The sequence below is a fragment of the Protopterus annectens genome, chromosome 10.part0, assembly GCF_019279795.1.
Source record: "Protopterus annectens isolate FY-2018-M chromosome 10.part0, PAN1.0, whole genome shotgun sequence".
In the NCBI taxonomy this organism is placed as follows: domain Eukaryota; kingdom Metazoa; phylum Chordata; order Ceratodontiformes; family Protopteridae; genus Protopterus; species Protopterus annectens.
Window position 1 is genome coordinate 54,716,197 of NC_056744.1, and position 14,746 is coordinate 54,730,942.

A 14,746-nucleotide genomic window follows, 5' to 3' on the forward strand; every position below is an offset into this window, starting at 1 on the left:
GCTTCCTTTGGTTCCACGGTTCTGAAGAGTCTGTTCCAATGAGCCACCCAGGATTGAGGTGCTAGGGACGCTGTCCCATCCAGCAAGAACGAAGGTGAGATTGGACAACTTATGAAGAAGTTATGTACCTACCATAACGTTCCATGTTAGTTGTCCTTCATCTCGCCTTCCTTCTTGTGTCCCTACCTCCGTCCCCCTTCCTCGAGGATTGAGAGGAGTTTCTCAATGGTTTCACTGGCTAATTTGTTTGTTATTAGTTGCTTCTCAACCAAACCATGACAATTAGGTTCATAGGTAGGTACTAGGCTATTGGCCCTAGGGCCTATATAAGCCTAGCCAAACGGTGCCCTGGCTTTTGCCACCCAAGAAAATTATTTTCCTGTGCCCCTGTCAAGCAGAGCCACAGAAGTGATCCCCGGGGTGAATTTCCTATCTCCCATCCAATCATCAAGATTTTTCTTGAAGAGTGCTAATGAGGAGCTTTGTTTGATATAGATAGGTAGTTTGTTCCAGAGTATGGGAAGTCTCTGAGACAGGAATCTATCCCTCCAGCATGTTCTGTTTATTGTGGTGACAAGGTTTAGGTCCCTAGAGCGTATAGCTTGGAGGGATTGGGATTTCTTTAATTAACTGTATAGCCAGGTTTATTAATGGATTTTCTTCAATAATTATGTCTAGTGTGAGCTATCTCAAATGAGATCTGGGTAGCTGGCACTGGGCATTCTGGGATAAGGGGTAGCCTCGAGCCAGTAAAGAGCTGTTGAGCTGTAGTAAGTGGCCCAGTCGGAGCTGAGGATCGGCTCCGAGCCCATCCAGCAAGAAGGAAGGCGAGATGGACAACTAACATGGAACGTTATGGTAGGTACATAACTTCTTTTTATGGAAGCCGCTAGCTTAAGCAAGGTGATAAGAAAACACAAGGAGCAGGAACTCACTGCCAGTGGGGAAACATTCAAGTGAGTAGTACTCTGTCCGGTACATGTGGCATGGCTCCTGAAGAGCATTAACAACAACCAAGGTATTTAAACTAGTGCACGGTCATTTGCTTGCAAATTCAGGCAGTATGAATGCCAAATAACACAAAGAAACAAAACAAATAGTTAAATTGCATGAATTCAAACCAGAACATATGGACTAACCCCTAAAATGAAGTTACACAACAGCTTCAGTGTTATCATGAGTGCACAGTCAGTAGCTGGCTATATCGGGCAAAGTAGGTCACCAGATAATTAAAATAAAGTAGAAAAACTGAAAAATGTTCAGATTGGTACATGTGAGATAGCCCGTAACAAGAATTAATCAACCACCGAGCTAATTACACACATGCACAGGAACAACGGCTCACAAATTACCGGCAGTAAGGTCGCCAGGTAGCTCTGATGATTATAAACAATACAGTAGTCAGAAAACAGACTCAGATGTAACTAAACAAAATTGCAGCTTCCAGATCCTCAGCAAATAGGCAATTTATTGCCGTTCAGTTCAGCATAAAGTAAAATAGACAAATCCAACCGAGAAACGTATGGAAGGTTCACCTGTAGAAGACCACAGCACACCACGGGACCGCTTACTGAAAGGGGGAGAGAGAGAGAGTAAAGATGGCACGGGAGAACCGAGCAAAAGCTTAAAAGGGCACCAAGGAGTATGGGTAACAAATGTCAACACCATAATAGGGAAGGGAAAAGAAATGGGGAATGAATCCAAGGTAGAAGATGGACAAGATCAGCAGTAGTAGCAGGATAAAGAACACATGGGGGGGGGCAGCAGGATGAGCAGTAGAAAAACAGCAGGTAGATAACTGGAACAGGCAGAGAAAGCTAAAGAAAGTATAGGCCATGCAGAGGAACACCAGTGAAACAGTACACCCATGGAGAAAACCTCAGAGAAAGCTAAAGAAAGTATAGGCCATGCAGAGGAACACCAGTGAAACAGTACACCCATGGAGAAAACCTCAAAAAACAATCAGTTAAAGCAGGTAAGTCTGGCAGATGTGAGAGAAGTAGAGGCAGGGGTACCAGTGGAGCTGAGAGAGAGAGATTGACTAATTAAATCTGTAGGAATGGAGGTAAAGGTGCAGAGGTATAGTAACTGAAGATGGGTAGAAAGGATAGGTAGGTGAAGTAGGGATACTTCAGAGTAGGACAGACAGACAGTGAGAAGAGGGGGGCCCAGCAAACAAGAGTGCTTTCAGAGAGCAGAATAGTTAGAAGAAGGTAGGAAGAGTGGGAGAGCAGGATAGGAAGGAGAAAAAAAAACAGGGAGATGTCCAAAGATGTGCAGGGGAATAGCCATCACTGGAGCAACAGTACAGTACAGGTAGCAACTGAAAAATTTGGCAGATTAAGCAGAACATACTTAAACAGTCTCAAAATTTGGAGGGAGGCCCTCACAAAGGGACTTAACCACAGGTAGTTCCAGGCAGGGTGCGTCAATGAGCTTTGAAGCTGTGGAGGTAGACTGCTAACCAGAACCAGAATGACACACACTTCCAAAGGGGAAAAAAGGTATTTATATCCTGCAGTCACTGCAGTGGTTTCTTATCGTCAGGCACTCACTTTGGTACCTTACAGATGTCCTAAGGCGCGAGCGACTGCAAAACCTCTCGTAAGACCTTCTGCCAGTATTACTTTTCACATTTCACAGGGACATTATACTCTGTATGTGGGGTGTGAGAGGCTTTGCCTGTCATAAGAAATATTGTGGATAATGCTGTATGGTTTTGTATTTGTATACATTTTTTATGTGTGTGTCTTTTGACAATTTTTTTTACGTTTTGTCTTTTCAGCTGTTTGGACTTAAATTTTTTTAATAAGTTTGTTTTGGAGCTACCTTTCAGATTGGAATGACCACAAACCATGTGAAATATTACTAAGGAGACAATGTTCTATCATGCCTGAAAGGCAGACTATATCAGCAGTAGAATAATGTTGAAGGAAAAGAGCTTGTAGGAAGAAAATGGTTAAATTAAATGTTTATTTAAATTAAATGTTTATTTAAATAACATTTCAAGAGCAGCTGTTGGTGAAAGAACTACTTAAGTGTAGTAATCTTAAATGTCCTGGGTTCAGGATCTTTATTAAATATAATTAGTATCATGCATGTTTTACAAGTCTATAATTGATTCAACTTTCCCATAGCATTTAGGATGTGTTACTTTCTATGTGGTGGTTTGCTCTTTCACAGAAATTCCGATCATAGGGATCTAATTTTAATAAACTAAGAAATACAGATGTAGCAGGGGAACACCTGAGTTGACGTGGAACAGTCTGGCTAGTGGATTTTTTCTGTTATTATTTAACGTGATCATAGCTTTCAGGAAAAGTTCATTCTGTCTTGGAGATCTCTGTTTATGCAGTGCTTATAGTTTCATAGTTTAGTACTAGGCTATCTGCCCTAGGGCATTTATAAGCCTAGCCATAGTGTATGTGGCTTTTGCCACCCCATGTAATGGTACAACAGTATAGATTTAGTATACTGTGCCTCTGTCTAGTAGTGACACAGAGATGACCTCCGGGGTAAACCTACGATCTCCCATCCACTCGTCAAGATTTCTCTTGAAGAGAGTCATTGAGGGGCTCTGCCTAACATGAACTGGGATCCTGTTCCAGAGTGTGGGAAGCCTCTGAGTTATGAATCTGTCCCTCCAGCATGTCCTATTCATATTTGTGCTGAGGTTTAGATCTTTAGCTCTCGTGGTTCTGATGGATTTGGATTTTTTGAGATGGAGCATGTCCATCAATTCCTGATTGGACATGGCCTTGTACGTCAGGCATAGATCACCTCTGAGTAGGCGGTATGCTACTGAATAGAGCTGGAGTTTCTTTAGTCTGGCAGCATATGACATATGTTGGAGACCCTTGATCCTCTTGGTGAGGTACTTTTGGGGTCTCTTCAGCTGCTGCAGGTGCCGGGTGAGGTACATACCAAATGGGGCATTGTACTCAATCATGGGCCTGATAAGGGAGGAGTATAGGGGTACATTGACCTCCTTTGATCTGGATGTGAATCCCTTCATGATAAGGTGGGCAAGGTAGAAGGTCTTTCTAACCACTTTGGTAACATGGGTGTCGAATGAGAGGTCACTGTCAACTTGGGTCCCCAGGTCTCTGATTACTTTCTCCGTACTCAATGGGTTACTGCCTATGTGATAATTTGTGGGTACTTTGTTTTTTCCAAAGGGGATGACTATACGTTTTTTAGCATTTAGTTTAAGGCCATGACTTCGGCACCAGTCGTCCGTCTCAGTAAGGCCTTTCTGTAGGATGCGTGTGTCAGCTGGTGTATCGACTATGGCACCTAGTTTGCAGTCATCTGCGAACTTTGTCAGCCACAATCCTCCCGTGTTTGCTTTCACATCTGAGGAATAAATGCCGAACAATAGGGGTCCCAGGACAGAGCCCTGTGGGACACCACTTGTGACTGGCTTTGAGTCTGACATAGCTCCAGCGATTTTGACTTTATGGGTTCTGTCCTTTAGCCAGTTTGCAACCCATCTTGTGACATATGGGTTTACATTTAAGCTATTGAGCTTGTCTATGATCCCTGAGTGGGGTATTGTGTCGAAGGCTTTAGCCAAGTCCAGGTAGGCTGTATGGACTGCTTTGCCCTCATCAATGGCTCTAGTGACTGTTTCAAAAAAGTCAACCAGGTTCAAAAGGCAGGATCTGCCCTGTACAAAGCCGAACTGGGTAGAATCAAGTGTCTGTAGGTCCCCGATGTCTCTGTTTATGTGTTCCATAATGATTCTTTCCATAGCTTTGCAGACCAGGCTGGTTAAGCTTATGGGGCGGTAGTTTCCAGGGTCTGTAGAGGAGCCTCCTTTGTGGAGTGGGACCACTGTTGCTGTACGCCAGTGTTCAGGTACATATCCTGTAGTAAGGCTAAGGTTAAACAGCATTTTTACATGCGGGTTTAGCTCCTCTTGGAGATTACGTAGCATGCAACCCGGGATACCGTCAGGTCCCATAGATGCTGTGTTTTTATCTTTGCTGAGAGTGGCTCTCTCCTGGACATCTGAGATGACAGGGAGGTTACATTCAGCTGGGGTAACTATTTCTTCTTTTGGGGGTGAGGGAGGGGAGAAGTTTGCACTGAACCTGTCTGCCAGTATGTTGGCTATATCTGTGAGTTCAGTGTATTTTTTGTCGTTAAGAACTAACTCTGAGCATATCTGAGGGTTTCCGCCTAGGTTTCTAACATAGCTGAAGAAGGCCTTATGGTTATCTTTAGTGTCTTTAGCGATTTTTCTCTCAAAGTTGGCCTTGGATGTTTTTATGAGTGAACGTAGTTTTTTGCTAATGCTGGTCAGAGATGCCTTCCCTTTATTGGATTTTGCTCTGTCTTGCAGTAGCTTCCTTCTTTTGTTATACAGTTTGTTTATGGCTGGGGTCCACCAGACAGGACGCCTGCCCTTGGTGGAGAGGGTTTTGGTTTTATTTGGGATTGCATGATCCATGCACTCTTGGAGATGTCCGTAGAAAGCATTTCTGAAGGATTCAGCATTGTGGGATGTGGTTTCCTCTGGCCCAGGGGGCTTAAAGGATGCCATCTCAGTCTTGAGAAGTGTAAAGTCGGCCTTTGAGAAGTTTCTCACTATAGTCTTTTGTGCTGGGGGTGGAGGTGGGATATAAATATCCAGGGTGATTAGTTTGTGGTCAGATCTCACTAGTGAGGGGTATACTTCCAGTGTGGAGCATTTTGTCCCCATGTTTGTGATCAGGTCTAGTATATTTTCTCCCCTTGTGGGAGAGGTGACTAGCTGTTCCATTGCATTCGAGTTAATGAATTCCAGGAACCTTTGGGCTAGGGTGTTTGGGCTAGAATAATGCACCCAGTCTATGTTAGGGTAGTTGAAGTCTCCCAATATGATGGTATTTGGTGAGACATTCATATCCTCCAATGCCTTCAGGAAGGCTGAATGGGGTTCCTGAGATTGGGAGGGTGGTCTGTAACATGCTACCAGTTGTATAGCAGTTTTGCCTACGGTTAGTAGTACCTGGATGGTCTCCGATGCTTCATGTGTTGCCACTAACCTGGAGGTGTGGGTGTCCCTTATGAATATGGACACTCCCCCTCCCTTTGTGGTTTGGCCCGAGTTCTGGGGCCGAAATGCATGATACGAGGTATAGCCTGGTAGAGCTGGGGTGCTCTCAGGAGCCTTGAACCAGGTTTCAGTTACTGCACAGACATCGATGCTCTCCATACTGAGGAGTGCTTCGAGAGCCTGCATCTTGAGATTTAGACTTCTGGTGTTGAGCAGCATTACCCTTAGTTTTTTTCCATTTTTGTTTTCTAAGGAGGTGGGTTTGTCTTTTGAGCCTTGCCTAAAAAAGGCACTATGGGGGTGGCAAGAGCCTTAGCCAATATCCGGAAGCCCAGTGGTGATAGGTGCAAGCTGTCCCTTGCGAAGCAGCGTGGCTTGTCCAGCATGTCATCCCAAGCAGACAGACATTGGATCCCCCTAGAATGACACCAGTAATTGAGCCAATTATTAAAGCTGATCATCTTGTCCTTGTATTGTGGCATCATTCTTGGTGAGGGCAAGATGCTGCTCAGGGTCAGGGTCATACCAGCCTGGGCTACATAATCAGAGAGCTCCTCTATGTCTCTTTTCATGTAGTCCAGGGAGGTACGTCTCAGGTCATTAACGCCGGCATGGACAATGATGGAGTCATATTTGTACTTGCTTTGGAGTGACCTGAGTGCATGTGTTATGTGGCGGATCCTAGTTCCCGACATGCAGCTCACCGTTAACCTCTCCTTGTTCAGCCTGGTAAGTGGAACGTCAGTGTGTCTGACTATAGAGTCACCAATTACTAGTGTATTAGGCATGGTGTTTGGCCTTAAGGGCTGTGATTGTTTGACACACTGCTTTGTTGAAGTATGTGTTTCATGTATTATGTTTTGAGGTGGCGGAATTTTGGGTGTCTGCATTGGGAGCCTCTGTTGTTTTGGTAAGTTTTTTATTAGAGCCTCCGAGTATGTCTTTGTGTTATGTGTTTGGTTTGCAATTGTGGTAGGTCTATGTGGGACCTTATGTTATGGTTGGACATTTCACAGAAAATGGTATTATATCAATCAAAGTGATATTTAAGTTATTTGGGTACCAAATTTGGAGAATCTGTGAGTCTACTAAGTTTTTTATGTAACATTAAGAGGATCTTCTTTGTCATAAAAGGATTCTTTAAGTTAAGTAACAAAAGTGGCTAGTACACGAGACAAACCTGTATGCAAAATATAGTTAAACACCTTATGGAAAAGTAATGCTAATTTATGTGTCAAAAATTCTAAGGTTTGTAACATTATGAACTTTTTGAATTTATTCAATGCACCAAAAACACAACTGCCTCTCCTTTGGTCAGTTCTGGCTATTGTTAGAAAAGTCAACACAATGAATTGGAAAAGCAAAAATATCCTCTCTTTTAATGAATTCATGTATCTAGCAAAAATGTATGTAATAAGGAATTGCTAACTATATATAATAGAACAAAGATTATCACACACAAATGTTTATCTTGGCAAAAACATAGACTTATTAGAAAAATATTAATGATTTTGTTCAATATGAATCTTTGTTATGGACTCTGTATATTGTTCTGTTTAAGGTCATTCTTTTATTTTCTTTTTTTTTTCCTATTTTTTATTTGATTGCTATATATTGTTAATCTTCGTTCTTAAATTGTCATTGAAATCTAATAAAAAGTAAAAAAAAAAATCTAAGACTCCCCCCGTAAACCTGTCTGGATTAAACTGTTAGACAGATATTTGCTCAAGGGTGAAATGCAAGTTCTAGAGGTGATGTGATGTCATGTTGTGTAAAATAATCTTTCTGAGATTTGGATGACTGAGTTGTCTTTGTCGTATAGGCCACTATACTGTAATATCTAATAACTAAAACTCTTCCAGAATTAATCTGCAGTATCATGGCAGTGGGATTATGATCAGATAATATTTTAGCCTTTTTTCTTTTGGTGTCAAAACTTTATAGAGTTTGTATTTATAGGCTTTAATTACATACAAAAAATAAAGAGTGTAGGTAAATGCAGTACTGGATCTATGTGGAATGTTACCTGGCCACAGTGTAGTAGGACATATCTCTTTGATGCTATTCACCATAATACTTCTCCCCCATGACACAGTTTTGACACTGGGTTTAACTGGGAATTTTAGAGAATCGTGGTATAAATACATCATGTGCATTGACACAGTGGCTAGTTTGCTATCATTGTATGATTTATTACCTAAAATAAATAAGTTTTTTAGGTATAGCCTCTGAAAAAAATTGATTCCCTGTCCTACAGCTATATGCCACAAGAAGAGTTTTCAGCCAAAAATTCTGACTTTCTGAAAGGTACAGTAAAGAGGTAGCCTGGGTTTCTAGCAAGTGCAGCCACTAAAAGAACGGCACGGTGATACATGAGCTGGTATACTCAATGCAAAGCAAAATGGCTGATAAACTGCGGATACATTGGCAAAATGAATATTCTTTTATTCAAACCAATAAAAACGTTATACTTAGCGCTTTCATCCCAACTTATTAGAGAGACTTCATCAGAGTAATGTATCAATCCCAATGTATTGTTTAAAAAGGCAAAAGCCCATGAAAATACATTTTGGCACTGAGGCACAAAAAACACATCCCATTTTAAAGTGACAGTGTAACATAACACCATCATGTTAAAAAACAAAACAATGACATATAATTATAAAACAAAAATGCCCAAAATTCAGCATACTGAAAAAAACAATTCATTATTAATGAACACATGTATATAAACTGAGAATAAATTAGTTCAAAGATGATATAAAAATCATAATTCAAATAAAAATAAAACGTTGAATATACAACTCTTACCTAGATCAAGAAATAGTGATGGTATAATAATTATTATTGTAAGCCAATACAATAATGCCCTCAATTTAAGGAAACAGGAAAGGGAAATAGAGTAATTGAGGCCGGTGGTATTAGTCTTAATCTGCCACTCAGCCTCCTTACATTCAAGTTGTATTTTCCATATTTTCCATGGCCTCCCTCTTCCATCCAACTGTATCGAGTGAATAATTAAAAAAAAAAAAATTCATGCCCATCATTTGTCTGGGTATGTCACAATATGGCGTTTCTCATATCTTTTTTATTTCCCTCAAGTGTTCATGTATCTTGCCCTTAAGCGACCTTTCAGTCTTACCAATATAGAACAATGAGAATTTTATACAACTTGCAATATACAACACCTTATCAGTTCTACAATTACAACGGGATGGACATTTAATTGTACCATACCCCCTTACATTTATAAACTCTTCTTCATAAATAAAAAGACAACTCGAGCATCTACCACATTTGTCACTTAAAGCTTTTATTAGTGGAAGAGTTTTTTGTTGTTCAAGGAAATTCTTAATATTCCTATCTCGCCTATAGGTGACAATAGGTCACTTACTCATATTTAAACTACCCAATTCCAAAATTCTCCAATTAGGGGTTAAAATTTATTTAACTGACTCACCCTATTGATTATATGTTAAAATATACCTCTTGTTAAAATTATTAATATCTCTACCCGTACATGTGTAATAATCTCATTGTTAGTCCCCAAGAGTGGTTTGTAAAACAAATCACTCCTTTTCTGATTCACTTCTTTAAAGATTTCACGTAATAAAGCAAGGGGGGGGGGTAACCTGTATTCGACAACATGTCTTTTAAAACTAACCATTCTTTCACAAAACACTCATCTTCCTATAGCATCCGTGCTAGTTACATCAATTGTCCTTTAACTAAGACTTTTTTTCTGATGAAGCAGGCGCCCGCTTTCAAAGTATACCAACGAGTTAGAGTACGTGGGTTTCCTAAACAGGGTAAATGTAAAATAATGATGGCTAAAATCAATTTTCAACTTGATGTCTAAATAATTATTTAATTCAAAAGACTTAGTCATGGAAAAAAACAAGAAATTTAGTGGCATTGTTAATATATGTAAAAAAATTCTTCTAACCTAGCTTCTGTATCACGCCAAATAAGGATGATGATATCAAAATAACGCCAATAGAGGCACCAACACCCTGAAAAGTGAATGTTGAATATATGCTGGTGTTCCCAAAATGCAAGGATGATATTGCAAAAATGGGGGGCACATGCAGCCCCCATTGCTACACCTTGCATCTGTCTGTAAATAGCACCTTCAAACCATATCAAGTTTGAATACAATGCAATCTCCATGAGGGTCGTGACACATTTTACAAAGCTGTTGTCCATGTTGGTATACATAGTTAAATAAAGCAAAAACCACTCCAACCTAAAGTTATGTGGTATGACAGAGAAAAGGTCCTTGATATCAGTCGTCACCATAATTATTCTGCCATCACCAATATATTTCTGGACCTTTCGAAGGAAATCCCAAGAGTCTTTGTATATATGGACTTCTTTTAGAACATGTTTTATTTTATTGTCAATGAACTTGGCTATACAATGTGTTTTCGAGCCATTTGCATCAACAGTCAGTTGGGAGGGGGGGTTGTGTAGATCTATATGGATCTCTGGGATCCCAAAAATTGATGGGATCCATGAGAAGTCCTTTTTAATATAGCTGTAATCATCTGCTTTAAGGAGTTTATTAGTAGGTCATACAATGCCCCATCACTTTTAGCTTATTCGATATTCAACTGGTTCCTACTACTGTCCTCGTAGTAATCAGAATATAAAATGGCTTCCATTCTGCTTACATAGTCTATTTTGTCCATTACAACAGTCCCTCTCCCTTGCCAGGTTTCATACATCTAATAATACAGTTATTGCTAACCTCCATAAGTAGGTCCTATTCCATCTTAGACAAATTGTTTTTTACTTGTTGGAAATGGTTTGCAAATAATCTCCTCAAATCATATTCACAAATTTTCTCATATAGTGCAATATTAGGGTAGAGGGGGGATTAAAAGTACTAGATTTCCTACATATACCAACATCAATCTGCTTAACATTCTCATCATTGTTGGTGTTGGTGCGGGACAAATTTGATTATAACAACAACAAGGCTTACCCTGCACCTCCTAAACTTTTTAATTATGACTCTAACCGTGTGGTTGAACAGAGAGAGAATGCAGTAGCCCCCAAATCCCCTTTGGACCCTCCACCTCTATGGTGGTCGGAGGGGATACAAAATCGGAAGAGAGGGAACCAGGGGGGTGTCCAAAGACAACACCAACATGATCCCAACAGGAATTATATACCTCCATATGTGACGAGAGGGAGAAAGCTTCAATGACTGGTGGTCCTGATATTGTTTTGAATTGGACAAATGATTTTAAAATGTATAATTTTAGCTCTGAGGTTTTGACACAAGATCATGCTTCACTTTTCTCAAGGGACTCACATATGTTCCATTTAGGTAACTTGGCTCAAGTGATAGTGGACCTCAAGATGTTCACTAAAAAATTAAATCCTAGTATTTTGTTTAATGATGAGAATGATCCCGATTTATACTTTTCTGCATGTTTGTGCTTACATTACAACTGCTGTGTTGATATTGATTAGCATTTATTGATTCTTTGGTTGTTGTACCCCAGTTAACAAACTTTAAATAAGTAAATAAAATAAATAAAAATCTGTTTTTGTACATCAAGTATTCTAGACACACCAGCATATTTGGGAGGTGATAAAAAAACATACTAAGTAGCTATACTGAAGGAGGGTCATTTGAAACAAGAGATCTGGTAGAATCTTCTAACACATCACAGTCCCCAGCTGTCATCCCCATGTCTTTGTCCTCTGATACGAGGAAATATGAAACAAATGAAACACTGGGTTTGGGCTTAATGGTTATTGGAAGACTGACTGGCTAAAAAGAACATGAAGGATTTCTAAATTCCATTATATATACTTATCTGATATTATCTTTTTCTTTCTTCATGGATTTTTCCTTGCCCATTTAATTTGAAAGTTTTTTGTAGTTATTTAATTACTTATTAAAGTAGGTAAGTGGACTAATTTTTGCAGATCAAGCATTAATCTGCATATAGGCCATAAGGGATCCAGTAGTCCAGTAACTCTTATACTTTCACAAATCAAACAGTCCTGCTAACACAAGGGTCAGAGTTCTAAATGTGCTCCAGAAAATCAAAAAAACAAGATGGTGGAATAGATTTTTCATGCAGCACCTACCCTTTCTCTGGAACAAACTTCCTAACTAAATTAAGCAGTATGACACACTATCTGCCTTCACAAAGTAGCTGGATAACTGAATGGATATTTATAAGTTCATCCGAGTATGACAAGCCTGGCATTTCTGACAAATGGAGGCAAGGTCTAAGAACTGGTACTGGGAAGGCAGGAAGGAATGACCAACTAGCTCAGTTGCCTTGCAAGTCCTATGGGCTGGGGATTGTATGACAGTTAAGGTATTTTCCTTGCAGTCAAAAGGCACAAGGTTTGATTATCATCTTTGAAAGGGAAATTGGTTAGGCTTAAAATGATCCACAAGGTCATCAAGCCTAGTACTTACATTTGAATCTATATCATCATTTCCAGCCGTATTTAAGATCACAGTGGCAACAAGAAAGCCTACCTGTAGGGATAATTTAGAGTAGTCACTCAGTGTCATGTTTTGGCAAGTGGGAAGAATTCAGAATGACTTAAGGAAACCACCTGGATGTTGGGAAAACATGAAAAAGCCACATTTTTATTCTGCTTTCTGTACTATGCTCCATCACCCCAAGCTCTTCTCCAATCCACTCCAACCATTTTTAACTTTGTTTCTTCTTGTCCCCCCCCCCCCACCACACCGACCATTTTGTTTCTGACTGTGAAACTATGGTACTCCTGCAACACATATAAGTCAAACTGTTTCTGTTACTGCTTTTTTTTCACTTTCAACAAAGCTAATAATTTTTCTCTCCAGTACCGCAAAATGTGCCATATTTAATTTCTCTGGGGTTATTTTCCTCCTGTCTGTGACACTAAGCACTCTTCTGCCATGTGGGTGAAGTGGTAGCATTCTTTCAAAAGGCTTAGTGAAGTTACTTCACATCAGCAGTATCTGTTAATTTTTTGTTCATGCTTACTGATGCTTGTTTTTATGCTGGCAGAGGCTGTCTATTCCACAATTATTTCTTATAATTATATTTAGTAACAGCCAATCATACTTCCCATGTCAGCAAAAGAAGCAAAGAAAAGGCAGTACTCCTCCGTCAGTAGTAAACCTGTTTTTATTATCTCTTGCAATAATACCTGGAGCAGTATACAAAGGAAAATGGGTAATCTATCCTCAATGTTGGGTTGAAAACCTTGCTTAGCAGTCAGCAGCAAAACTGCCTACTATGGGTGTGTGAACACTGCAAGCTGTACACAAAGCATGAAGCTGCAATTAGTAATACTTGATTAGCTGCTAGTGCTATGTGTAAAGGGTTATGTAGTTTTCTGTATTAATGAGACTTGTACTTATGTTGGTAGCAAGATTACATGTCGGAAAATGCCTTGTAAGTAAAACTCTGGGCCACATAAAGCATAATGACCCTGTTGTAGAGTGTGGGGCCCTGTTGGGCCAAATAATAATAATAATACTCTGACTGAGTAAGTCACTTAACCAGACACCACTCACAGGCTGATTCTGAAAAAGGTCCATGAAGATCAGTCCTCTACCCTGGAAGACAAATGCAGATAAAATAAATAATATTAAAAAAATCCATTTGTTGACAAGGTGGGCCCACGGGACACACAGTCCCTTTTCAGGGGCAACCCAGAAGCAATGCCTGTTTAAAAGACACGCTCAAGGTCACACAGTAGGCAAATAAGTGAATTAAACCCAGTACTACAGGAATTACAGCTCACCCTTAAACCACTACACCTGCAGCTGCCATGACAATGGCAAATAGTTACAATTGGTCTAAGACTGGCCCTTGTTATATGACATTCCGCCCAGCTCCCTTTTGGTGGAGAAATCTGAGTCAAATAATAATACCTGCTTTTTCACTTAGGGTTTTAGAGTTTTCAGGGTACAGTAAGTAATGTGCTAAGAGATGATTGATTTAAGGTGAAGCATTAAACTGAGTAGCTGTCTGTGTTTTCTAGTTGTTGTTTAGGTGTTGAAGATCCACTGACACTGCCAGGTTCTCTTTTTCGCTAAAAAATGATATTTATATTTGCCTTGCCAAACAGCTGGGCAGATGTTTCTGAGTGATTTTGACTAAGATGACTGCCATGAATTCAATATGTAGGCAATAGTTTCTAGAAGCCACCAGTGTGTATCTTAGTTTCTGCTGTTTGCAATCTAATAAGAAACAAACAACAATAAAATCAACAAATAACATTATCTTGTTTGTGCAGGCTTCCATCTTAGATTTGCATTCTGGAGCGCTTTCCATGGGAACAAAGTTTGTTAATGTGTACAGGTATGTTGTAGCCGTTCTGCATTCAGTTATTCTGTAAGAAAACAATGATTACAGATGCATGAAAATCAAGTTGGCAGTGCAGTTGAATTGACAATTTGAGAAAATGAAATGAATGTATTTATTAACTTTGTTGGCTAAGTTGGTGGTGTGGTCTACATACCATTTTCAGTCATAACCCAGCAAAATGAGCAGTTACATATTACTGTCATGCTGGAAAAAGTAGAGAGTTCCATAAAACCTTGAAGCCTAATGGTTGTTTGTCACATGAAAGCAATATAAAATATTTTACTCATATATTTTGAGTCTGTATATTACAGTATTTTATACATATGTTTTGACTCTCTAAACTGTTTACTGGGAGAGAGCCATT

General features: G+C 39.7%; 1 protein-coding gene across 2 annotated transcripts in view; it reads left to right on the plus strand.

The window, feature by feature from the left end:
• OGFOD3 (2-oxoglutarate and iron dependent oxygenase domain containing 3) overlaps window positions 1-14,746 on the plus strand; it is a 964,739-nt gene that overhangs the window by 615,829 nt on the left and 334,164 nt on the right. For both annotated transcript variants that reach the window (XM_044085017.1, XM_044085018.1), the window contains one exon: window positions 14,312-14,376. In XM_044085017.1, coding sequence (XP_043940952.1) covers window positions 14,312-14,376 — 65 coding nt within the window. The remainder of the gene's footprint in view (window positions 1-14,311; window positions 14,377-14,746) is intronic.